The sequence below is a fragment of the Gossypium arboreum genome, chromosome 9, assembly GCF_025698485.1.
Source record: "Gossypium arboreum isolate Shixiya-1 chromosome 9, ASM2569848v2, whole genome shotgun sequence".
NCBI classification, from domain to species: domain Eukaryota; kingdom Viridiplantae; phylum Streptophyta; class Magnoliopsida; order Malvales; family Malvaceae; genus Gossypium; species Gossypium arboreum.
In genome coordinates this window covers 83965675-83992774 of record NC_069078.1, presented here as the reverse complement: position 1 = coordinate 83992774, position 27100 = coordinate 83965675, and the positions used below count along the sequence as shown (strand labels likewise).

The 27100-nt window shown below is 34.9% G+C and overlaps 4 protein-coding genes and 1 pseudogene across 4 annotated transcripts; all 5 read left to right on the top strand.

Moving 5' to 3' along the window:
• The first annotated feature begins 74 nt into the window (after positions 1-74).
• LOC108455457 (geraniol 8-hydroxylase-like) lies at positions 75-2343 on the top strand. Its single transcript, XM_017754012.2, has 2 exons — positions 75-1078; positions 1627-2343. The coding sequence occupies exons 1-2, from the start codon at positions 119-121 to the stop codon at positions 2230-2232; spliced, it is 1566 nt and encodes a 521-aa protein (XP_017609501.2). The 5' UTR covers positions 75-118; the 3' UTR covers positions 2233-2343.
• A 4733-nt stretch (positions 2344-7076) lies between these two features.
• Positions 7077-9426, top strand: LOC108454791 (geraniol 8-hydroxylase-like). Its single transcript, XM_017753368.2, has 2 exons — positions 7077-8118; positions 8507-9426. The coding sequence occupies exons 1-2, from the start codon at positions 7222-7224 to the stop codon at positions 9110-9112; spliced, it is 1503 nt and encodes a 500-aa protein (XP_017608857.1). The 5' UTR covers positions 7077-7221; the 3' UTR covers positions 9113-9426.
• A 4289-nt stretch (positions 9427-13715) lies between these two features.
• LOC108455458 (expansin-A18-like) lies at positions 13716-18075 on the top strand (annotated as a pseudogene).
• A 589-nt stretch (positions 18076-18664) lies between these two features.
• Positions 18665-20199, top strand: LOC108456265 (uncharacterized). Its single transcript, XM_017754862.2, has one exon. The coding sequence runs from the start codon at positions 19164-19166 to the stop codon at positions 20088-20090; it is 927 nt and encodes a 308-aa protein (XP_017610351.1). The 5' UTR covers positions 18665-19163; the 3' UTR covers positions 20091-20199.
• Positions 20200-21034: 835 nt separating this feature from the next.
• Positions 21035-27081, top strand: LOC108454565 (protein FIZZY-RELATED 2). Its single transcript, XM_017753066.2, has 10 exons — positions 21035-21567; positions 22673-23333; positions 23422-23649; positions 24887-25066; positions 25185-25247; positions 25340-25534; positions 25892-25993; positions 26095-26157; positions 26294-26362; positions 26641-27081. The coding sequence occupies exons 2-10, from the start codon at positions 22836-22838 to the stop codon at positions 26692-26694; spliced, it is 1452 nt and encodes a 483-aa protein (XP_017608555.1). The 5' UTR covers positions 21035-21567; positions 22673-22835; the 3' UTR covers positions 26695-27081.
• The last annotated feature ends 19 nt before the right edge of the window (positions 27082-27100 follow it).

Genomic DNA, 27100 nt, shown 5'->3' with positions numbered 1-27100 from the left:
ATTCTACTTTGGAGATATATATATATATATAATATATAGGATTTGAATTCAACATTGTTAACGTGTGGAACACTATAGATTGGTTTTCATGTACGAAGTCCCGCATGTGTTTTGACTAATGTTCACTAACATTCACATCCCTTTAAAACTGAAACCGTTCTTTGATACGGATAACAGAGAGATGGATTTGTTGACAAGCTCCTTGCTATGTCTGCTCTTCACTTGGTTCCTGCTTCAGGCTTTCAACTCATTTAGAAATGGACGTAAATCAAGCCAACGCAAGCTCCCACCTGGTCCTTGGCCTAAGCCAATCGTCGGCAATCTCTTCGATCTTGGGGATAAACCCCACAGATCATTGGCTAAGCTTGCTCAGATTCATGGCCCCGTTATGAGTCTTAAACTTGGCAGCATACTCACCATCGTCGTTTCATCGGAAACAACTGCAAAAGAGATTCTTCAGAAACAGGACCTCACATTCTGTAACCGAACCATTGTGGATGCTGTTAGAGCCAGCCAACATTATGAAGTTGGGCTGCCATGGATACCTGTGTCCCCACTTTGGAGAACTCTTCGCAAAGTCTGTAAGACCCATATTTTCGCTAGTATTAAGCTTGACGCCAATGAATACTTGCGTCAGAACAAGATTCAGGAACTGATTGCTAATGTTGGCGAAAGTTGCCTTAAAGGTGAAGCCGTCAACATAGGCCAAGTTGCTTTTGATACTACCATTAATTTGTTGTCCAACACTGTCTTTTCAATGGATTTGGTTGACCCAAACTCATCTATTGCTCGAGAATTCAAGAAAACAGTTAGGGGGATGATGGATGAGGTAGGGACGCCTAATTTGGCAGATTTTTTCCCTTTTCTTAGAAAGATTGATCCACAAGGAGTAAGGCGTCGGATGACTGTTCGTTACGAGAATTTGCTTAATTTTTTTGGAAATATATTTGATGAAAGATTGCAATCAAGAAAATCCCAAGATTATATGGCATCAAATGATGTTTTGGATACTCTTCTTCATATTATTGAAGACGATATTGAGGAGCTTAATAAAAATCATGTCATACATTTATTTTTGGTAATCTCTTTATCTTCCTATACCTTTTCTATTTTATTCATGTCGCTATGTATAAAACATTTTTCCCATTTCATTTATGCATCATTGAATAGGCAACATGGATAAAATATCTTGACATACTTGGGTTATAAGACACATCGATGCATAGGTGAGCCAGAAAATATGTCTTGACATCATTGTCCACTGGGCTTAAAGACGTTTTTTCCAAATCATCTCATGCATTGATGTGTAGATGCTATGGAGGAGATGCATTTAGGACTTTTTTTACATGTTGTCAAGTTCTAAGATATTTTTTTATATCCTCTTACATGATAAATTAATGTGTATGCAACACGAAAGAAATATCTTGACACTGTTAGGTAATATAAAATTTTTTTCTCATGTCATCTTATGCATCAATGCATAGGCAACTCCACATCATTGTTGCTAGGTTATACGACTTTTTTTTTTTCTTGTATTATCTCTATGCATCGAGACATCAAAAAGGACATATTGACATCATGTCAATACGAATCTTAAATATTTGGTTTGACCATGTCAAATGATAGGTTTTATTTGTTGCTGGAACCGATACAACATCAAGCACATTAGAGTGGGCAATGGCGGAATTACTTCAGAACCCACAAGTTTTACTTAAAGCCAAGAAAGAACTAAACCAAGCAATCGAAAAAGGGAAACCTATCGAGGAATCAGACATAAATCATTTACCATATTTGCAAGCAATCATCAAAGAAACCTTCCGAATGCACCCGGTTGTCCCATTGTTACTCCCTCGCAGAGCTGGCTCCGATGCGGAACTTTGTGGTTTCAAAGTTCCAAAGGGTTCACAAGTGTTAGTTAACGTGTGGGCCATTGGTAGAGATCCAAGCATTTGGAAAAACCCTAATAGTTTCATGCCGGAGAGGTTTTTGGGGTCTGAAATTGATGTCAAAGGTAGGGATTTTGGGCTGATTCCATTCGGCGCTGGACGACGAATATGCCCAGGATTACCTTTGGCGAATCGAATGCTGCATTTGATGTTAGGGTCTCTTATAAACTCCTTTGATTGGAAACTTGAAGGTGGGATCTCGCCAAATGAGATAAATATGGAGGAGAAGTTAGCCATCACAGTTCAAATGGCGGAACCTTTGCAGGCAATACCTGTTCTTGTTTGAGAATTCAGTTCAAATACATTTTCTAGTCTTTAGACACCACTGTTAATTTTCAGACAAATGATAAAAAAATTATTATGTTTTTTTTTATGAAAATTTTATATGTTCTTATCATTGTAATTTAGTGTTGCTAACGTTATCCTCTATTTATCATTTTTTCCTTGTTAGTGAATATATATCGTATATATGTATCATTATTTGTGGTGAATATATTTTTCCTTATTCATAAAATATGATTTAAAAATTAAATTAATTTCTTCCAACTTTTTTGTGAATGCCTCGTACAAAATCATTTTCATCCAATTGCAAGTAATAAATAGACGTTGTAATCGTTTTTAAAATATTTTATTATTTTATTTTATTTTTCAAATGAATGGTTCATAGAAAACCATTTGGGTTCATTGGCACCCACACAGGGGTCCAGCTTCTCAATGAAAGCTTTAAAGATAGCCATGCTATTGAAGCTGTTGACAGGGTTAGGCAATTGGTTGGTCCTAAGCTCTCAATTTGTAGGAAGAGGCGGCGATAATTTGTATATTATTAATACATTAACATTATAAAAAGCTTTTAGCACCAACAATCCACTATGAAGCATTATGGCTTAATTTCCATTTTTTTTACCATTTAAAACATAAAAATCAACAACGATTAATTTTTACGATTTTAAAGATTTAATTTTTGTACCTTCTTTAACCATATGACCACTAAAATTTTTGGATCAAAATTTAATATAACTCTATAGTAGATTAGTAAATATTAATATTTACTAACTCAATCATCAGAAAATGGGATTTCAAAATCACCATTTTCGGATACCACTAAAAATGGGTTGTTACACAATTAGTAGTAGAGCTGAAAGTTGGTACGTCGGCTATAAGACTTCTACATGGCATGATTTTATTTACAATAATAGAATTCATAGTCCGATAAAGGGTAAATGATATAGTCTCATAGGCATTACATGATAGATGGGAGAATAACATGGCCATGAGTCATTTTTCTAGGATGAATAATTTAATTACTATACATTAATAATTGACCTTTTCATGAAGTAAGATATAATGATTAACATAAGATAAAATATGATCATATTAAGTGAACGGATTTAACCTAAAGAAATTAAAGATATCCTATGAGGGTAATTCATATACATATGACAAGGTTATTGGGTATACACTTGATAAGTTACTTTAGTTATGGTATATTAGTAGAATGACTAATTGACTAAATAATATTGTAATCTGTAATACCCCTACCCGTATTCATTGCCGGAATAGGGTACGAGGCATTACCGGAGTTTACGAATTAATTTTTTTTTTTATATTCAATATAGCCCTTTTATAAATATCTAACCTTCCCTGTAATATTAAATCGAGACCAATCCACATCAACCAAATCAATTCAACATATTTTTATGATAGATTCATGCATTTATATAAAATAACGTCATCACATATCTATAACCAGGTTTGTTAACCATACTAATGGCTAACTTTACATTCATTTCACGTTAACATTTACTTTGTTAGCTTATACATGCCATTGATTTCCAAAATAAAGTTTCTTTATATACCGAAATCCCGAGGTTGATGATGTGATGTGTCTCCCACCAAATCCGACCTCCGAGCTCTTAACACTACAAAACAGGGGAAAAAGGAAGCGGGTAAGCACTTTGTGCTTAGTAAGCTCATGTAACAAGAATTATACTTACCTAATATTTTCAATACAATATAATAAACATTCATATATCCATTCAATGCATTATTACCCTAACATGCACAAACTCAACATTCAAGTTAGTACAATAATTTCCATGTATCAATAATATATATATACCATGATTGATGTACTCATCAATACCATGATTTTCATTCCCTTATTATTTTTCATATTTATCCCGTTGAATTTATCGGAATTTCAATAGATTTTCAGAGGTACACTTTTAGTGTACAATTCCGGGTCCGTCAATTCATATTCATGTGCGCACATTTTCATTTCAGAGAGCACACTCATGAACCTCAACCTTGCAATGGGATTACCGGTCGAGCTAAATCACGCAATATAAACTCATAGAGTATTGTCGGGATTACCGGTCCAGGCTAAATCCCAGCAACGACAATTACTCTAATGAGCTTGGATCTGAATTACCAGTCCAGGCTAAATTGAGACCCTAATTCGGATTACCCGTCCGGCTAAATCCATTTTACACATATTCTTGGGAGGGCTATATCAGATAGGATCACCCGTCCGGCTAGATCCTTTTACCGTCAATTCCTTTTCGTAAATCCATCGAATTTTCCTTTCATTCAAACGGATTTCTTCCCATTTTATCAAATATATCAATGTTTCATAAATTTTCATACAATGAACATTCAAATCATATTCATATCAAAAACATACAATCTCAAGTAATTTAAGAATATAATTCAAGTTACACGAACTTACCTTGATACTTGATTGTAAACAAGAAAATCTATTAATCCCGAAATTTTTCCTTTCCTCGATCTAGCTTCGTACTTGAATCTTCTGGATCTAAATAAATAAATTTAATTATCAATTTAATACATTTCATGTTCATATGCAACATTCTCTATAATTCAACTATTATTTATAGTTCATTCAAAGCTATCTACTTGAGTCATAGTCACTAAATTATTTATAACTTGAGCTACGGAACTCGAAATTAAGATCCGTTAATTTTCCCTGAAACTAGACTCATATATATTTTTACCATAAAATTTTCAGAATTTTTGGTTTAGCCAATCAGTACAGTTTATTCTTCAAAGTCACCCCTGTTCTGTTGTTTAACAGTTCTGACCCTTCTTCACTAAAAATAAATTATCTCTTTATACAGAATTCAAATGATGTTCTTGTTTGTTTCTATTAAAAATAGACTCATTCAGAATTCTATACATATAAATTTAAGTCCCTAATTATTTTTATTCAATTTTTTATAATTTCTCAAAGTCAGAACAGGGGAACCCAAATTCATTCTGACCTTGTCTCACAAAATTCATTATATCTCAAAATTTACAAATCCATTGCTTACAATATTTCTTCTATGAGAAACTAGACTCAATAAGCTTTAATTACATATTTTTTCATCTTCTAATTCGATTCCTACAATTTTGGTGATTTTTCAAAGTTAGTCTACTGCTGCTGTCCAAACTGTTTTAGTGCAAGCTGTTTATTACCATTTTTCCCTAAGCTTTTAATAAATGATAATTTCGTCCCTACTCAATTAGCCTCTCAATTGAGCTGATTTTCTCAATTAACATTTTATTCTATCACCTTAAACTAGTTTACAACCTTTAGGAATCAGAATTTCAGCAATAGACTTTAATTCCAAACATTTTCACAATTAGGTCCCAAAATCAATTTCCATTGAAATTGCCTAATAAAATCATCTCATAAACAAATTAAAGCTTTAATTTCATTCTATTTCATCATAAAATTACAGAACTCAACCATGGTGACTTTAAATTTCATCCATGAAATCAAAAACTAATGAATTTAATAGTAGGATCTAGTTGTAAAAGTCTTAGAAACACAAAATTACAAGAAAAGGCAAGGATTAACTCACTTGGTGCAAAATTATGAAATACCAGCTTAGAGAACCCTCCTATGGCGTTTTTAGCTGCTGGAATTGAAGAGAAATGAAGAGAAATCTAGATATTTCCTATTTAGTCCTAGTTTTATTTAGTTAATTTTGCAATATTCCAATTTTACCCTTAATTTATCAATTTTTCTGCTGATTGCATACCCTTCCCAAATAACTTTTGGGTCTAATTACCTTTTAAATCCTTTCTCATTAGACTAATAAGCTATTTAATCACTCTAGCAACTTTTACACCTATTACAGTTCAGTCCTTTTCATTTAATTGACTACCCAAACATTAAAATTTCCTAACGAAATTTTAATACCACATTAATAACATTTCATAAATATTTATAAAATTATTTTTGACTCGGTTTTACGAGATAGAGGTCCCGATACCTTATTTTACCCAATTTCTTCAATAATTTCTTTTTCGAACTAATCACTAAATCGATAAAATTTTCCTATCAATATTTTCATATGATTTTCCTATCATATAAATTTTCAAGCAAAAATATTAAAATAAATTTTTCTTTAAATCGGATCTATGGTTACGAAACCATTGTTCCGATAACCTTGAATTTAGGCCATTACATAATCAGTAGACAAAAAGTTGAAACTTAATTGCAAATTATCTAAGCTCTAATTATATATTTTCAATTGGTCTTTCCGCTAACTTGGTATAACCTTTGACAGTTTGCATTTGAATCAATATCATAAATAAAACAAAAATGATTAATTATATATATACATATATATATACAGTATGTATCACTATCCGCAATGAATGCGTTTTCTCCCTACAAATAAGAGATGACTTAGAGATTAAATTAATTTCTTCGAACTTAACCATTTTTCTCACATTGGGGCTTGAACTATATTTTTTTAAAAATTTGGCCCTGAACTTGCAAATATTTCCACATTGAGGCTTGAATTAGGCAATCCGCATTAGGGCTTGAACTTTTTTTGTCCAAATTAATCCTTAAATTTGTCATTTATTCCCATATTAGGACTTAAATTTAGCAATTGTTCCAATATTAAAATTTTCAAAGGCTACTTGGATAAAAAAAATTCAAACCCTAATGTAATAACAATTGTCAAATTTAAGTCCTAACTTAAATAAAAATAAATTCAGACCATAATGTAATAACAATTTTGAAATTTAAAATTCAACTTAAAAAAATTAAATTTCAAGATAAAAAAATTATCAAGTTGAAATCTAAAAAATAATTTAACCCAAAAATGGAAGGGCATCAACTCTGGATTGATCCGCAAGTGGCTTCCACCCCAACTGATCCAGACTCTTGCGGCTAACACTGTGCACGACATATAAGATATACTATCCCACCACTAAGAGCTAGTTTAGCTTGTATTAGAAAGTGTGAGAGTGATAAATGGATTTATTAGCAACTTCCTTGCTGGGTTTGCTATTGACTTGGCTCCTGCTGCAAGCTTTCCTCTCCATTAAAAATGGAAATAAATCAAGCCAACGCAAGCTCCCGCCTGGTCCACGCCGGATTCCAATCTTCGGCAACCTCTTCGATCTTGGGGATAAACCCCACAGGTCTTTGGCAAAGTTTGCTCGGATTCATGGCCCTGTTATGAGTCTCAAACTCGGCAGCTTAATCACCGTCGTCGTCTCCTCGGAAACAACGGCCAAAGAGATCCTTCAAAAACAGGATCTTATATTCTGCAACCGAACCATTGTGGATGCAGTTCGAGCCAGCCAACACTATGAATTTGGGCTGCCATGGTTGCCTGTGTCGCCGCTTTGGAGAACTCTTCGCAAAGTCAGTAATACCCATATTTTCTCTAGTCTGAAACTCGATTCCAATGAATACCTGCGTCGGCACAAGATTCAACAACTGATTGCTAAAGTTGGCGAAAGTCGCCTTAAAGGTGAAGCCGTTAACATAGGCCAAGCTGCTTTTGATACTACCATTAATTTGTTGTCCAACACTATGTTTTCAGTGGATTTGGTTGACTCAAATTCAGCTAGAGCGGAAGAATTCAGGAAAACAGTTTACAGTATCATGGTAGAGGCAGGGACGCCTAATTTGGCTGATTATTTCCCTTTGCTTAGAAAGATGGATCCACAAGGTGTACGGCACCGGATAACTGTTCATTTCGATAAGTTGCTTAAACTTTTCGGCAATATGATCGATGAAAGACAGCAATCAAGAAAATCCCAAGATTATACCGCATCAAATGATGTTTTGGATACTCTTCTCGACATCATTGAAGGCGATATCGAAGAACTTAACAAAAATCTTATCACACACTTATTTCTGGTAATTTTTCCTATCTACCTTAATTATTCTCTTTATAAATGATCCAGTTATAGAATTTATTACATTATAAGAAACAGCACTTACATAGTTACATTCATATTCATTATTCATGTTTGCTAACCGGAGTTTTTCATCTCCATTTTTTTTGCTAATTCTTCGTTAAATCACAAAAAGATATCTGGGGGACAGCGTGCCTGGTTCTAGTACCTTTTTTTCTCATATTGTCTTGCGTATCGATATGTATGAAACAGACTGTCTTGAAGTGATTTGGTTATAAAATATTCTTCTCGCCTTATCTTTACACATTAATAAATAGAAAAAAAAATGATATCCTGACATCTATTCATTAAGAATGCTACATCTTTGGTTTAATCATGTTAGATGACAGGTTCTGTTTGCTGCTGGAACGGATACAACATCAAATACATTAGAGTGGGCGATGGCAGAAATATTTCGAAATCCACATGTTTTACTTATAGCCAAGAAAGAATTAGATCAAGTAATCGGTAAAGGGAAACTAATTGAAGAATCAGACATAAATCGTTTACCATATTTGCAAGCAATTATCAAAGAAACCTTTCGAATGCATCCTGCAGTCCCGCTATTACTTCCTCGTAGAGCTGGCTCTGACACAGACCTTTGTGGTTTCAACGTTCCAGAGGGTTCACAAGTGTTAGTTAATGTATGGGCCATCGGTAGAGATCCAAGCATTTGGGAAAATCCAAACAGTTTTATGCCAGAGAGATTCTTGGGGTCCGAAATTGATGTCAAAGGTAGGGATTTTGGGTTGATTCCGTTCGGAGCTGGACGCCGAATATGCCCAGGATTACCTTTGGCGAATCGAATGTTGTATTTGATGTTAGGATCTCTTATTAACTCTTTTGATTGGAAACTTGAAGGTGGGATCTCACCAAAAGAGATGAACATGGAAGAGAAGTTTGGACTCACCGTTCAAATGGCTGAACCTTTGCAAGCAGTCCCTGTTGTTATCTGAAAAGCCTGTTTAAAATCCAAGTGAAAATGTTCGTAGCTTGTTAATGGCTTTATCTTCTCTTAGGACAATGTATCCCTGTTGTTATCTGAAAAGCCTGTTTAAAATCCAAGTGAAAATGTTCGTAGTTTGTTACTGGCTTTATCTTATGTGAGGACAATGTATCCCTGTTGTTATCTGAAAAGCCTGTTTAAACTCCAAGTGAAAATGTTCGTAGCTTATTGGCTTTATCTTATCTTAGGACAATGTTGTTCTTCAAACAAATGATCAGAAGCCTGTCTATTTCTATCATTGTTATTTCGGTGTTGCTGATATAATCGTATCATGCACTTCTCACTGATTTCATGCACTTCTCACTGATTTCACTTCAAAATATGAGACTTATGAAACATATTCTTAATTTTCATATTCCATCTACTTTCCAATCAGTTAAGATTTTAATATTTTAAATTGTTTATTTTAGTCATTCAAAATAAAAATAAAAATTGTAATTTAAGCACTCATATTACATAGTGTGGTCATTTTAGCCACTCTATTAAAATCACAAATTGTAAGTTGACATGGTTATTAAAAATCAGTATAATACTAAATTTATCCTCAATTTTATCTATTATATCGATTGAGTTATAATTTTAAAAATTAACTCTCAAAATTTACAAATATTCTTAATTTGGTACTAACTCTAAAAATTAAAGAAATATATAAAAATACAAAATATATAATATATAATAATTTTAAAAATATATCAAAAGTTTATAGTTAGATAACTATTTGTGTAGTTTACCTCGTAAATTTTGGATCAAATTTCAAAATCTTAAATATCGTCATAAAATAATTAAATTTGGCAAAAGTACCACAAAATCCCTTACTATATCATGGATTGCATTATAGTCCTTCTACTGAGAAAATAGGTAAATTATCCTTATTCGTAAGATGAGTGAACAAAATAACCCATTCATTACAATTTGGTGTTTATATATAAAATATAATAATAAATTTAACCTCAACCTTTACACATTTTCAATTTGATCCCTACCCTTTATTGCAAGTAAATTAGAAAATTTTGAAATTAATAAGACTAAAGGTCAAAAAGGCATTAGTAAAAAATTAAAAAAGCAATTAAACCCTTTTAAAATTAAAATAAAATAAAAACATAAAAAAGTTATAAAAATTTTATTAAAAATAACAATCTTGACCCATTAAAATCAAAAATTAAACCCTACTCATTTATTGAGTTGATATTTAAAATTTTACAGTTTTTTTATAAATTTTATGATTTTTAATAGTTTTAAATTTTCAAATGGCTTAATTGATTTTTTTAATTTTTATTAAGATCTTTTTACTCTTTAGTCTTATTAATTTTATTTTTAATTTACTTTTACTAAAATGTTAGGGACAAATTAAATAATTATGTAAAATTGAAAGCTAAATTTATTATTATATATATATAAATATAAAAATTCAATTTAAAACTAAAATTTTAAAACTATTTAATAATGCATTAAAATAAGAAATTCCTTCTAAAAAATTATAATGGTAATAAACCCAACCGACCATACATCACAAGGTATACAAAGTCAATTTTTGAGCCCTAGTGGTTTACTACCCACTTGCTTATAATTAATAAATGACATTTTTGAAAGAAAAACTAAAACGTATAAGGTAAAAATACACATTTTTCAAAGCTTAAAACGTGTAATAAAATAATAATCGTTAATTAAAATTTAATGACCCCCATAACTTTATAATTTATTGGCCCACATAGTTCTATCAAATTTGTCATATTATTGTTTTGGAACTTGTTTGAAACTCTATAGAGATTTTTTAAGCTTGCATATTTTGTCTTCTTTTTCATATGTCACAAACTTTTAAAATTGTTTCATATAGATTTCTTCGTCTAAATCACCATTTAAAGAAATTAATCCTAGTATGATTTTTTTTCCGACTAAATCTCTTGAGTACTTTAACATTATTTTTTTATTTTATTTTTCATAAACTTAAGAAGAGCAATATCAATTGTATTATATCTTCCTTATTCAAGTGTACAAATTTGAAAACAGTGTGTTATCCTTGGGGGTGAGACTTCCATTTTCGATTTCATTGGTCAGGGTGAAATCGCTTCTAAGGTCATGGTTTTCCATGACGCATTATTTATTTATTTTTCCCTTCTTATTTGTACTTATCAGTGCTAACGTTTTTTTTTTTTGTAGTAGTAGTAATTATCTAACAATTTAAAAGTGATTTTACCTACTACTGTAGAAACAATGTGTAACAGCTCGTTTTTTTAGTGGTATCAGAAACAGTAATTTGAGGCCACAAATCCAACAAGTACTGAATTATTTTACTTAAGCTTACTTCTGGCAAAATACTTGCTTCAAATAATATTTTGCATGATCCTGCTTTACGTAGAAATTTGATTAGTGGTGGACTTATGAATAAAGCATGCATTAAACTATTCTTTGAATCGGACATGTTTAATTTCTGCCTTATTCAGAAGTCCACCACTAATCAAATTTCTACGTAAAGCAAGAACATACAAAACATTATTTAAAACAAATATTCTATCAGAAGTAAGCTTAAGTAAAACGTTTCCTTTACCGAGTACTTCCGAATTGCTAGAATTACCCATGTATACTTGTTCACCTTTAGCTTCATTCTCAAATCCAATGAACATTTCTTTATTGGTGCATAAATGTTTAGAAGTGCATGTGTCTACTATCCACTCAATGTTATTTTCCACTAGGATGACCTTGGAGACCACAATGGTGATCACTTCGTCTAGATCTTCAATCAAATGCACTAGTGGTTTGTTCTAATTTTGATTGTGACTTCCAGAGCGCCGAAAGCATTGGTATGGTTTGTGTCCTAGCTTGCCGCATACATAACAACTCATCGGGTTGTTGGATGTTTCATTCTTTCCCGGTTTCTTGAAGTTAGCAAGCTTCTTGGATTGAGGCTTGACTTTCTTCTTTTGATTCCCAACGTTCTTAAATCTGTTAAGTTTAGGACCAAAAGAAGATTCCACGAGGTTAACCTTAAAAGATAATTCACTAGCAGTGACAAAAACCTTATCTTTAAGATTGTTGGCTTTCTTGATTTGCATGTGGCACATCAGTTCCTCCAATGACATGTCTCATTTCTTATGCTTCAGAAGATTCTAGTAGTTGGTTCCATGTAGTGGTTTGAGTTTGGGCAGATTAGGGATGTATTTTTTTAATGACTAGAGATATTGTTTCTACAGTAGCAGATAATTCGCTTCTAAATTGTTGGATAATTACTACTATAAAATAAAAATGTTAACACTGACAAATACAAATAAGAAGGTATAAATAAATACTGCATCGTGGAGAACCATTATTTTAGAAGCAATTTCGCCCTGATTAGTGTAATTAAAAATGGACCGTCGCCAAGGTTAACATAATGCTTCTAAATTCGTACACCGAAACGAGGAAGAATTGGTATTGCTTTTTACCTAGAAATCAGGATATAAGATAAAAATAAAATTTTAAACTTGGTTGGAAAAACCTTTTCAGAATTAAATTCTCAATAAAGATTGAAAGAGTCACAACGATCCCACTTAAAATCCAATATCCTCGATAAAATTTCCTCTTATGTAATTTTAGTAATATATTAAACTTTTAGAAAAAAGTAGGATGAGAAAATCAAGAAGAATGAGAGAAACTATGATTATGTTACTTATAAAAAATGAGGAGAAATGAATCGATTCTCAAAGGGACAATTAAATCATCATATTGTAAAACAGTTACATTTCTGCATTACCAACTGTATGCAAATCGGTGAATCTGGGCTTATTATCATCAAGATGAATTGCAGCTGCTACGATATTAGCCAACAAAAATAACCAAACGGTTGAACCCATTTGTGAGATAAGCTGAGTCAAAGACCTGAAAAACATCCATTTGTCATCAACCAGCTCGTAGTTCATGAAGGCTGAAGCAACTTCCTTATATTCAAATGAGAACACAATCTAAGAAAGGGTAGGAAATGAAAGACTTTGAATGGATCTAAAAGTAGCAAAAAGCCCCAATGGGATTAAAATAAAAATCTTGCTTATCATATCCCTTTATGGAGGCAAACGATGCGAAAGTCAATGTTATTTAGTTAGGAATTTGATGGCTGAGATCAAGAAAACGTTTAGTAGGATAGGATAGGTTGGCTGTGACAAATACTTGGAGCTCGCCAAGTGATTGCTTCTTCCATAAAAACAAAGCTCAAGGCATTGAAAAAATGCAACAATCTTCTCATATCATTTAATTGTCGTTTTCGAAGAAACATTCAAACTAATGAAGAAGAACTGAGCGCCAATCTCGGATTCGGCATGAGTGGCGAACAGGCGACGCTGCTGCTGGAACCGATAGTGGTGGTGGAAGCGAGAGAAAAAAGAGGAAAGGTGGAATGAAAGAGAAAGATGGTCAAATATTCAAAATGTCTAGTAAATTAAGGGGTCAAATAGTAAAAAAGTCTACTAATTTATACTTTGAGAAAATAATATGGATTCCACGTGTGCTTTAACGGCTAATTTTGTTGCCAGGTGAGATTTTCGTCAAACTATTAACGATGATCAAAATATAAGGAATCGATAAATCATATGGTAATTTTTTTAAGTTCGGGGACCGATCATGTACTTTACCCTTAAAAAACATTAAACTAGAAGCCTAGAGGAATCTGGAATGTGGACAGAGATAGGCAAAAGCATGACTCATCTTCTCCGGTCTCCGATGCCTCTGTCTGCTTTCGCCCTCCCAAAGCGACTTGTCGTTTCCTTTCCTCTCGCTCAGCTTCTTCACCGTCACACAACACCCAAACCCTTCTGCTCCAGAATGTCCGCCACGCCATCAACTTCCCTGACTCACTCCATCTCCTTGCCCACTCAACTCGGTCAACCTGTCCAAGTCCTTGCCGCCCCTGGCCTGTCCGATTCCGAGTTCAGGTGAGTCGCCTTTTTTTTCTTTTCTGGTTTTAGTTCTTTGATATTTCGAAATTGGTAAGTACCCATTGTTTGATCATTCACGAACGTGAATTTTACAGGGCCGCTATTGAGTCATCTTTGTTTAGACAATGGTTAAAGAATCTGGAGTGTGACAATGGGATTTTGGCTAATGGGAACATGACTTTAACTCAAGTGCTTATTCAGGTATCTATCCGTCTATAATACTTGCATTGATCATTGCATCTTTTGGTTTGGGTGTTTTTTGTTTTACTTTTACTTGTTTTTATCATTCTCATACTGAAAATCATGGAAGAATTGTTACTTAAATAAATTATAGGAAGCTGTGTCTGGTGGATGTTGCAGTGGGTTTTATGCAAATTTTGGACTTGCTAATCTTACAAGGAAATGTCAAATATCTCCTTTAGTACTTACGTTTTTCCTTTGATGACAGAAGTTTAGATTGATTGTTTTCTTTGATAACAGGGAGTTGATATGTTTGGAAAGCGAATCGGCTTCCTCAAATTCAAAGCTGATATTATCGATAAAGGAACGGGAAAGAAGGTATTTGATCATCTTCCTTAATAGCTTTCTAAACATGTGAAACTGCTTGATGTTGGAATTGATTATTAATTCCAGCTTGGAGCATTTGTTGTAATTATTCATGCAGTTGTTGAATGTCTTTTCTTATGAACTAAAACATGCTTAAGGTTCCAGGTATAGTATTTGCACGAGGACCAGCTGTAACTGTGCTAATTCTTTTGGAGTCTGAGGGCACGACATATGCTGTTCTCACCGAACAGGTAGAGAAATGTTTTAGTATAATTGTTCTTCTTAGCAGTTTGTCTATCAAGTATGATAATACAATTGAGCAGAGGAGAGATCGGCTTTTGAAGCTGGCTATTTAAATATATATACTTCGTCCAAAGCTAATGAGTTCCTCATTCTTATCTAAGGTGAGGGTCCCCACTGGGAGGGTTTTACTCGAATTGCCTGCTGGAATGTTGGATGATGACAAGGGTGATTTTGTTGGCACTGCAGTTCGTGAGGTCTGCTCTCTCTCTCTCTCTTCCCGTTTCTCTTTGCAGCACATGCACAAACCCAAACACATATTATACATGTCTATAAAGTTTGTAAAATGATTCACTTTAGTTTATGAAATTTACCACTTTTTTATGTCAAGAATTGTATACTAATGAACTGGAATTTACTTTTCCAGCCATCTCGTTTCCTCTTGATGTCTAAGTCGTTACTCTTCCATATCCAAGTCTCTGCTATGAGACCATTTCTCCACTTTGCTGGTTTTTCTTATAGATTATACTCCAGCCTTTGTTATCTTTACAGATATGCTGATGTCTGCCTTTCAGTTGAGACAACTTACTATTTTTGACATAACATTTTGTTAAAAACTCCATAGGATTAGCTTCTTTTTACCTGTTCTTCTTTTCCTCTGTTATATAAATGATTTCTTAATGCGTTGAAACTGATAGGTTGAGGAGGAGATTGGTATTCGATTGAAACTAGAAGACATGGTTGACCTCTCTGCGTTCCTTGATCCATCTACTGGATTCAAAGTTTTTCCTTCTCCGGTATGTTGGCAGTGCTGATGAGTGTTCTTTCCGTAATTAACTGCGTATAACTTTGATTATCTAATTATGGATCCATGATGTGCACTATTTGCTTGGAATCTTTGCATTACAGTTCCAAATCCTCAAAGGTTCCGATAGTCCTTTTTCAGGACATTTAGTCATGTCATGACTTGATTCAGCTTAGGTTTATGATTATTATTTCTCGTCTTTTCCATGTTAGGGAGGCTGTGATGAAGAACTTGGGCTATTTCTGTACAGAGGGCGTGTTGATAAAAACATTATCACACAGCTTGAAGGAAAAGAAACGGGTTGTGTCAAACACGGTGAGCTGATCAAGGTTCGTGTAGTTCCATATGAGAAACTCTGGCACACGACACCTGATGCAAAGGCACTCATGGCAATCGCAATCTATGAAATGGCCAAGAAAGAAGGATTATTACCACAATAATCTTAACCAGCTAACGTCAATCATTACCGGCTTCTGTTTGTTCGTAATTCAATCAGTGGTTTTAAGATCATAGAATCATGGGCACCAATTGTCGTAGAAATCGAGTTTAAATATTTAGCCTGTAATAGACGTGTAAAACTGCAGTAGGAAGTTTGGTTTTGAGCTCCATTGTTAATTCATCGCTTAATGTTGGACCAAGTTTAGCCTTTAAAGTTTAACTTAATTCCAAATAATAATAGAAAAGTCTGTTTGAACTCAATCCATTAGGTTCACGTAAGCTTCTTCACATTAGTAAAAACAACATTGGCTCTCATCGTCAAACTTTGCCAAAATAAACCTAATTTTCATTTGATTCTTGATTTGATTATTTATGCTTAAGTTTGAATTTGAATTATGATTTTTCAGTAATTGAAAATTAAAAAAAAAAACATTGATTTTGTCAGCTAATCAGATCAAACATTAGGATATTTGAATTTGATTTACTGAGTAAAAAGAATATGATACATGGAACTGGAAAGGGTTCGTCTTTTAGCCACGAAGGCCCTAGTAAAATCTTTAATCAATTGAAGATAAGCAATCCATACTTTAGGGCTGAACCGAAAATCGCCCGAATCATTAAATTTTGGTTCGTGATTGAAGACTTTTTCATTACTCGATCACGTAATTAAAGAATGAAGTGAACAACTATTACATTTGTCACATTAAAGATTTCTTATCAATCTGATTCAATTAAAAGGGAAAAATAAAAAGGTGCAAGCACGTTCATAATAATCTAACGGAAGAAGCATTGCACCCATTTTCTAAAACATTTGAGTTTGACTTTAGGGAATTTTATCTTCGTGAATGTCACGATGGCTTTCAAGTTGTTTAATTTAATCTTCTCCTGCAGTTTGGTAGTTTGCAAAACTATAATATATACATATATATATATATATAAATATAAAGGAAAACATATGTTCGTAAATAGGCATTGTTCTCATTTGTCTCACCATGGCCTCTTTTACTTCATGGAGCTTTAAGTTATTGTTTATGACACTTGCAACCTTTGCCATCATCAGCAAACCTTCCCTTGCGGTTGCGGTTCCGGTTTTCCAATCAAGCCCTTGGGCTGCTGCCCATGCCACCTTTTATGGCGATGAATCTGCCTCTCAAACAATGGGTACTTTTCGATTTTTTTTTATATTGTATATCCGTTTCATCTTTAAAATGATATATTGCAGGTTTAAAATTCGAATATTAATATCTGCAATTATCTTCGATCATCTTTTTCTATTATTGCGGAGCTTATAGGAGGAGCTTGTGGGTACGGGGATTTGTTCAGCAATGGTTATGGTACAGACACTGCTGCACTAAGCACAACATTGTGGCTTTGCTTGTGGGACTTGTTACCAAATAAAGTGTGTTGACTCACCTTGGTGCTACTCTGGGGTTCCATCCACCACAGTGACAGCAACCAACATTTGCCCTCCAAACTGGGCCCAAGACTCCAACAATGGCGGCTGGTGCAACCCTCCTCGAGCCCATTTCGACATGTCCAAGCCTGCTTTCATGAAAATCGCAACATGGAAAGTGGCATTGTCCCCGTCATGTACCGAAGGTACACAACATCTTCGATCTCTTAAAAGTGATTACATGAACCGGTTGAAATATGTGTTTAAATCCTTTTAGGGTACCTTGTGAGAGGCCAGGAGGGGTTAGATTTTCATTCCAAGGCAATGGGTATTGGTTATTGGTGTATGTGATGAACGTAGGAGGAGGTGGTGACATTGCAAACATGTGGGTCAAAGGAAGCAAAACAGGGTGGATTAGCATGAGCCATAACTGGGGAGCTTCGTTTCAGGCATTTGCCGCACTTGGTGACCAATCACTTTCTTTCAAGCTTACTTCATATTCAACCAAGGAAACCATCATAGCTTGGAATGTTGCACCTGAAAATTGGAATGTAGGGTCAACTTACAAGACAGATGTGAACTTCCATTAAACAACTACTTCAGAATTGCCTGGACAATTATTATCTTCTCTTCCTTTTGGTTATTTCACTGTTCTTGTTTTCTCGGCTTTCCCTTTTTCTTGAAATTCAACCTTAGTTCGGAACAGCTCTACTATAGTTCTGTACTGTTGGAAAAAAAAAACAATCTTACATCAACTAGTTGAACATAATTTTTGAATCGAAAGAGACTGTGCTTCATAATAAGCACAAATTATATATCTTTCTATTTTATTTCAAGACGTATATATGTGGACCAACTCAAAGGGATAAGAGAACTGCGAAGGGATGTTATATGGCTTAGCTTGGGATAAGAAAAATATTAGGGATCATTATGATTTTGACTCTTATGCTGCTATTTCTTTTCCCTTTATTCTACATGTATATGCATGTGGACCAACTCAAAAGGGATAAAAAGAAATGTGATGGGAAGGGAAAGGAAAGGATGGGATGCCATATGGTTTAAGCTACAAGAGACCCACAAACTTGATTAAAGTGGAGAACATGTTAAAGACAAAACAAATTGAGTACTGAGCCCCCAAATGATACAAAAGGGTCATCATTTCTCCCAACCTTAATCCTCCCCTGGCCTAGCTTGTCAAAGTTCTCTTTTTTTGTAAATGCCACAGCCAAAAAGAAGCTTCATTTTCCACAAGCTTTTAGGCAAATTCAAAGGAATTAATTAACACAAGTGCCTTTTGCTTGCTTTAAACTCCAAAATCCCACTTGAGAATCATATAGTATTGGGTCAATTTTACTGTGCAGATGATAAACTCCAAGACTCCTCATTTACATTCACCACTGCGGCAAACTGATATTGAAATTGAAGCCATTGGAGAAAACTGCAGATAAAAAATGCCTGATGTTCTCACATCATTCAAGACCCCCCATTATGAAAGGAAAAACAAGAACTTTCTTATCCGTTTTTACCAGGACTTCCTTTCTCTTCAATTCAAAGCCTCTATCATCTATAAACTTTCTCCCAAAACACATCATATTTTTCTCTTTGCAACTTCACAAAGAAATCAAGTTCCTTCAATACACCAGTTTCTAGCTAGCCAACATAACGCTTAGCCCTTCTCATGGGCTCTCCTTTCTTTCTAATATTGATAATCCTTTCATTGGCATCATTGCCCTCAACCAAAGCTGATGGGATCAGATCAGCTCGCCTTCTTGATCTTCTCATTAGGGACTACACAGTAAAGTCCTTTGACAGGCATTTCAAAACAGGTACTTTACACGCTGTACATTTACCTGCAAACTTATCCGGCATCGAAGTCGATACTGCAAGGTTTCGATGTGGGAGTCTCCGAAGATATGGTGCAAAAGTTAAGGAATTTCATTTGGGAATTGGTGTGATTGTTCAGCGTTGTGCTGAGAGAGTCATTGTGGTGAGACAAACCTTGGGCTATAATTGGTCATCCATGTATTATGCAAACTATGATCTATCAGGTTACCAGCTTGTGTCACCTGTGTTGGGCCTTTTAGCTTATAATGCAGGCAGTGATGTGAATTTTGGTAGCCCTTTTCAGCTTGGGATTCTTGCAAGGGAAAAGCCAATTAAAATAGATTTCAGCAACATTACAATGGCTTCCAACATGAATAGATCATCAATGAGGCCATTGTGTGCTGGTTTCGAAGGGGATGGCAAAGTTACATTGAAAAACCAAGTGTCACCCAATGTTTGTTTTGCAACAAGGGATGGCCATTTCGGTTTGGTGGTCGAGTCGCCGCCCTTGATGCCTGTGAGGAAGAAGATAAGCAGGTGGAAACTGGTGGTCGGAAGCTCGATCGGAGCTGCATTGGGTGCTATCCTCTTGGGGTTGCTTTTGGTGGCAATGTTTATTAAGGTGAAGAAGAAAGCAAGAATGGAGGAAATGGAAAGGAGAGCATATGAAGAGGAAGCTCTTCAGGTATCCATGGTTGGACATTTCAGAGCTCCAACAGCTTCTGTCACTCGAACAACGCCCACAATCGAATATCAGTACATACCTCATCATCCTTCTTGAAACCTTAGTTATTTGATTCTCTTTAAATGTATGATCATTCTTTCTCTTGTATTACCCAAATCTTTCAATCTTTATTAAGTATATCATATCCATCAACTGCTTACAAAAATGTTGATAGGTTCCATGTCTTGGAACATGACAATGCTAATTCTGGGATCTGTTTCTGAACACTTTGCTCTCTACGTTGAACAATTTCTTAGGTTTAAAGATTAGAGATCACATCAACAAAGCAAGAAAACTTTGGGTACTGCTTTTTCCTTGTTCCTTTTCGTCATAATTCATATTATCGAAGACATGGTATAGAAAATGTTGTTATATCTCCAATAAAAAATGTGGAAAAAGAAAATATAATATTGTACTAGTGGTTGAGAAGCTGTTGGCTGAAATCACGGTTGTCACCTGTGGGTCAAACACAATCATGAGGCGAACAGCCTTCGAATTTAAGTTTTGTTTAGGGTTGAAACTTGTTGGTGGTGGCCACATGTTCTTATGAGCAACAACACTGGCGTGTGTGTATATTATATTTAAACAAATTGAAATTTGTACTTTTTTTCAACAAGGTAGAGAGCTAATTAGTCAGACATTCCTTTTTTTTGTGGTTCTCTAAGCTATTTCCTTCTTACAGTACATGATGAAATTAAAAAGCTAATGTCAAGTAAGATAACATGAACCTCCAAAAGAACACCGCAACAACTGTTTAGAGCGATTAACTGATTTCAACAACCGCCAATTGTCAATCATTTCACTTAATTAATTCAAAACCAAGCCACAAGGCAATTTGGGTGTTGGCTGGCTATGTCTGATTTTCCTTAAAAGGTCTCTAGATGTTGATCTTGATTAATCCTTGGGCCTTGAATTCATTATGCATGGATCTAACAAGCTTCCACACCTGAATTGGGCTCATATTGATTCCTTAAAAGCAGAAGCATTTATAGCGTTCCAGCATGTCCAAGATCAGACCACCATTCAGGGCAGGAAGAAAACCCAAGAGCTGAGGTGGTGTAGCGTAGATTCCACAAATTCATCGTACCTATGGGAAAGACAAAAGTTAGAATGATGCCTCATTCATTAGATTTTGTGCACATATATACAATCCAACATCCTCACCCTCTGAATGGTATTAAGGCTTCAAAGAAGCTTGTCCTAATTGTCATGAGCAACGTATATCTTGACTTAATACTGAGTGTCGATCGCTCCTTTGCCTGGGCAAGATCTGACGACTCATGCCCCAAAGATGGCGGGTTACGAGTTCAGACTGTACAAGATCGTAGTGAAATCGCAGCTTCACCACCGTTTGCGCTGATCCTGAGCAGCGTGTCAGCCGAGAGGGAACTCGGTAAAAAAATTCGGCTCGAGGGCCTCACTCGACAGCCTAGTCCTTGCTTAGGCGATCGAAGTGAGGGCGAACCACTATCTCTTGATAGATCTGATCAGACGCTTTCTTTTTACCAGTCAAGATAGTACTCTTTACAGCTCTGTAAGTCCACTAGCACCAGTACAGTAAGTCAGTACAGCACAGTTGCCATCCTTAAGCAGATGGCATCAATTTATTGTAAATATAATATATATATATATATACTAATTGAATACCCTAAGAAATCTCTTAAATTTATATATAATTATAAAAGAAAATCTATAATATTTATATATAAGCACAAAGTTTTTTGGTTTAATGTACTTAAAAAAAAACTATTAAAGCTCACCATCCACTTTAATGTACCAAAGAAAATCTATAATAATTAGTTAGAATTATTAAATCTGTATCTTGAGAGTTTAAAGGTATTTTGTTTTTGCATGCATTAGTTGATAATCAACCGACTCATTATTTAGGTAGATTTGCTTTGTTTAATGTTGACAATGTACTGATAATTAATTATATAAATGGATGATTGTGGGATGCACTCTTTTTTTCACCCATTTATTTTGATTGGTGTTTTAAATAAATAAAATGGTTAAATATATTTCGTATAGTATAGTTAAAATTTAGGGTAAAGTATAAAAACAATCATTTTTGTTTGTTTCAGATTATATTTTAGTCATTTATGTTTTAAAATGTTAAGTTATCGTTTTGTTATAAAGTAGTCATTCTACCGTTAAACTCTGTTAACTCCCTAACAAAAGTCTTAGTGGCAGTCCAAATGGATTTTAAATGCCAACTTGGATGTCTAGTTGCTAGCATGAAAATAAGTTTTTAATTAAATAAATTTAATTTGGACTGCCATATAGGACATCTAAGTTGGCATTTAAAACTCATTTGGACTATCACGTAGGACCGCTATTAGGGAGGAATGGAGCTTAACGGTAGAATGACCACTTCGTAACAAAATGATAACGTAAACGACCAAAACGTAACATTTCAAACATAAGTGACTAAAATGTAATTTAAGGAAAATAAAAATAATTATTTTTTCAATTTACCCTAAAATTTAAGGGGTAAATTTGGTCTAATTGAGTCATTAGAGTTCAATTGATTTTTCGATTTTTTGTTGAGGGTCTATTTTATAATTCAGCCTAAATAAAATTTTTCAAAGAGAAATACGATTCTCGTAATCCTAACCTTCTGTCCATGTATTCGTCCACAGCCAATCCCTACTTTTCGCGCAAAATTATAACGGTGATAACGTTTTCCGTCATCGCAAAAGAAAAACTCAAAAACAAAAGCAAAGAACTCATCTTCAACCTCTCAATCATTAGGGTTTCCCTGATTATCAAGTGATCAACCCCACAAAATCATAGTTATCATCTATGGACGATCCTACGCTAAGCAATCAACGCAATCAATCTGTTCCTTCAACTCCAAGTCTCAACGTCCCGACCACAATGTCCGACTCTTCCTTCCACCTCGAAAACCTTCCGTCTCGGACAATGCACATCAACCGGATGATCAACTCCAGCTACAACCGCTCTCCATCGCGCACAATTTACTCCGATAGGTTCATCCCTAGCAGATCCGGCTCCAATTTCGCCCTTTTCGACATCTCCAATTCTCCCACTTCAACCGAAGGAAAAGAAGACGGTTCCGGTACTTATAACAGCCTTTTACGCGCCGCTCTTTTCGGTCCCGATACGCCCGACAAGAAGGACTCGTTGGACGCTCCGGCTTGCCGGAATATTTTCCGGTATAAAACTGAAACTAAACGGTCGTTACACTCGCTTTCTCCTTTTGGGCTCGATGACTCGGTCCCGGGGATTAGCCATAGCCCCGTTAAAGCTCCTAGGAAAGTTCCCAGGTCACCTTACAAGGTGAGTTTTTTAGGCTTTTTGTGGTAAATTTGGTTGAAATTTGAAAAACTTCTTTTCAGGGTTAATGTTTGTTATTCTGGTTTTGTAGGTTTTGGATGCACCTGCATTGCAAGATGATTTTTATTTGAATTTGGTGGATTGGTCTTCGAATAATGTGTTGGCGGTGGGGTTGGGGAATTGTGTTTATTTGTGGAATGCTTGTAGTAGTAAGGTGACAAAGCTGTGCGATCTGGGGATTGATGATAGTGTTTGTTCGGTTAGTTGGGCTCAACGTGGAACTCATCTCGCAGTTGGGACTAGCGACGGGGAAGTTGAGGTTTGATTTTATTTTTGTTACTATTAGTTGATAAAAGTCTTTATTATTGCCAACTATGTTACTCGGACTTGGATGTTAATGTTAGTGACAGATATGAGCATTTTCAAGTTTTCCTAATATTTCCATATATTTGAATTTCTTGGAGGATGATATTCCTATGTCCATGTCTGGACGAGTGTAGGACATCAGTGTAAATCAAGAGTCAGCATCATCGGTTGCCAATATATTACGTTTGTCTAAGTGTCGGCTTGCATTCCGATTCTGGATGTGTTAGTTTTATCTTAGGCTGTTTCAATTAGTTAGTGTCATTATGCATTCGATAATGCCTGAGCCCAAGTAATTATAATTAAGAATCAAGGCAATAGTTCTTAGCTAGCATAATAATGCTTTTAAAGTATGAAAGGCAGAGACTGAAAGCGTGCAAAGCGAGAAAGCTTTGTGTCGCAAAAACATGTATTGCCTAATCTGAAAAATATTAAGAGTATATAATTATTTTCATTCATTTGATTTAGCTGAAAATTTTTCATTTTGTTCTCTTTGGAATTGTTATTGAGTTCACTGATGCTTCTATATGTTGGTTGCCTTTATGGGATTATCAAGCTAACGCGTCATAGTCAAGTTGCAATCAAGTGTAATAGCTTCCTTTTACAATGTAGCTTAGAAAACTTAAATTTTATAGACCATTTTTGGATAAATAGGAGGGTAGAAAAGCCTGAAACTTAGTTGGAATCTGCTTCATTTGTCAGAAATGAACCTAAAGCGAAAGCTTCCATACATGGTTTATGGATTCAGGCCAATGAGAAACTAGAAGACTGTTTAGTGGTCTCGTTAAATGAAAGCATGGGTACCTTTGTGAGGCAACTTTGATAATTTGAGACTGAAACTTCATTCCATTTATTACCATATCAAAATCTCGTTATAACCAACTCATTTAGCAAAAATATATTCTTTAATTTCTAAGAATTTTTCTACTCGGAAATACGAAAATTTTGGTCTGATTCTTCATAATTTCTTTGAATCAACGGGCTTTAATGAACATTGATGCAAGTCAGTAACCTAATACTTCCACCATGGTTATATAAGGTGTCCAACCTTTCTTCCCTGCAGTGGACATTTTCTTAGGTCATCTTTGCTCATTTATTGCCTTCGCATTGAATCTTCTAACCTTGTCTAGATTCAACTTCCTGTATTTATGCTTGTAGGATACTGTAGTTAGTTAATGGCTATCACTTTGTAGATTTGGGATGCTTCTCGCTGCCAGAGGGTAAGAACAATGGAGGGGCATCGATTACGCGTTGGGGCTTTAGCTTGGAGCTCTTCTCTGTTATCTTCTGGTAGTCGTGACAAGAGCATTCTTCAAAGAGATATACGTGCTCCAGATGATTTTGCTAGTAAACTCTCTGGTCACAAGTCCGAGGTTATACTCCTGTTTTTTGTCATGGATTCATTGTCTCATGCTTGTATTTGAAAAATGTTCATTCATGCTATGCTCGTGTTCTAAAACTCAGCCTGAAGCTCTATTTGTCATTGTGTAGGTTTGTGGACTGAAGTGGTCTTATGATAACCGTGAACTAGCATCAGGCGGAAATGACAACAAAGTACATAATGGCGGTTCTTTGCATGTCTAATTTATTCAGATGCTTAATATAGCCTTTTAACTGATTGAGTGGCAAATTTCATCCATATGCAGCTTTTTGTTTGGAATCAACTTTCCACTCAACCTGTCCTGAAATACTGTGAACATACCGCTGCTGTAAAAGCAATCGCATGGTCTCCTCATTTGCATGGCCTTCTTGCATCTGGAGGTGGTACAGCTGATCGATGTATTCGATTCTGGAATACAACCACTAACACACACTTGAGCTGCATGGACACTGGCAGTCAGGTGATTATTTTTCTTCCCTATCGTATAGTGCCCATTTAAGATTGGCTTTAAATGTGCGTTGAATGGACTTTTTGGTGCATAAAGTTTCTTCCTTAACTGCATTGCTTTAGTTGATCTTTCTCCAACTAGTTTGAAATAATGGATCACACTGTCACAGTAGCCTTACCAATAATAAGAAGATAATTAGTGATTAAATTTTTTTAATCTACACATTTAATTTTAAGTTCTATAAGTTATTGGATTGTGTACAATGACAGCATTTTATTATAGATTAACAGAGACTATGCCTTGGTGGCGATTCTTAGTTCTAGAGTTACAAATTCTCGACAATTCTAATTTCAACTTTATGTATGGCAGGTATGCAATCTTGTGTGGTCTAAGAATGTCAATGAACTCGTCAGCACTCATGGATACTCTCAAAACCAAATAATCGTCTGGAGATACCCCACCATGTCGAAGGTATACATAGTTTGGGAAAACAGTGTTCTAAGTATATATATAATATGATGACAATCTCTCATCATCTACTTTTCCCCTTTGAAAATTTTCTACTAATGCAGCTGGCTACTCTTACGGGTCACACATACAGAGTTCTTTATCTTGCAATCTCACCTGATGGACAGGTAGCTCAACTTCCCACACTTTATAGTTTCCCTTGGTTTCTAAACATAATAGATGAAATATAGAACAAATTCTAGAATTTTTATTTTCTCTTGATTTGCCATGGCTGAAATGGTTTCTTCTTCCCCTCTCTTACAGACGATAGTTACTGGAGCTGGAGATGAGACACTAAGATTTTGGAACGTTTTCCCGTCCCCAAAATCCCAGGTAATCACACTTGGATTACAGGATATCTGAACATCTTTATATTCTCGCAAATTGTTTAGTCTTCCCTTTGGTACTGTTTTAGTCGGACATTAGTTTTATTATTGCACAAAAGCTGAGTAGAAAAATAGAAAGAAAATATATTTTCTCTTTCCATTTGTTTGGAGTGCAGATAATTAACATTTTCTTGATAAAAAAGCTAGTTTCTTTTTAGGACTGTTTAATTCAAACTTTTCACTGATTGCCGGTGTGCCTATCGTGCACAATGATCTTTAATGCAGAACACGGATAGTGAAATTGGAGCATCATCGTTTGGAAGAACCACAATTCGTTGAGTGCGTCAAGGAAAATTGAGTGGACAGCATACTCGAGTTCTGGATGATCAGACTTGGTCATGAGAAATATAGTGGAATGCTCCGAAATATCAAATTGTGAAGCAAACCTACCACAAAAGCATTGAAAGAAATAGCAACAGGTGCAAGAGCTAATTTATTGCTAGTTTCTTGCAACTCATTGTTTTTTAATCCCAATTTTCTTTTTGGTTAAAATAGAGTTGGGGGAGATGCTATTAATTGTTGGTAGCAGCTCCCTTCCCTTCCACTGTAAATTAAAAGTAAGTTGTAAGTTAGTGGGATTTAGATGTAAGTAAATGCGGGATATGGATACATTTCATTTTTTATGAGATTACTTATATTTGAAAGGCACACAGTTATTTGAAGAAAGCATTTATTTTTCACTTAA

Excerpts from the sequence above, each read along its gene's own strand:
- LOC108455457 (XM_017754012.2), top strand. The coding sequence starts at position 119 with ATGTTCACTAACATTCACATCCCTTTAAAACTGAAACCGTTCTTTGAT. Across the intron at positions 1,079-1,626 it reads ATGTCATACATTTATTTTTG|GTTTTATTTGTTGCTGGAAC; the intron begins GTAATCTCTTTA and ends GTCAAATGATAG.
- LOC108454791 (XM_017753368.2), top strand. The coding sequence starts at position 7,222 with ATGGATTTATTAGCAACTTCCTTGCTGGGTTTGCTATTGACTTGGCTC. Across the intron at positions 8,119-8,506 it reads TTATCACACACTTATTTCTG|GTTCTGTTTGCTGCTGGAAC; the intron begins GTAATTTTTCCT and ends GTTAGATGACAG.
- LOC108456265 (XM_017754862.2), top strand. The coding sequence starts at position 19,164 with ATGGGCTCTCCTTTCTTTCTAATATTGATAATCCTTTCATTGGCATCA.
- LOC108454565 (XM_017753066.2), top strand. The coding sequence starts at position 22,836 with ATGGACGATCCTACGCTAAGCAATCAACGCAATCAATCTGTTCCTTCA. Across the intron at positions 26,158-26,293 it reads CAATCTCACCTGATGGACAG|ACGATAGTTACTGGAGCTGG; the intron begins GTAGCTCAACTT and ends CCTCTCTTACAG. Across the intron at positions 26,363-26,640 it reads TCCCGTCCCCAAAATCCCAG|AACACGGATAGTGAAATTGG; the intron begins GTAATCACACTT and ends TCTTTAATGCAG.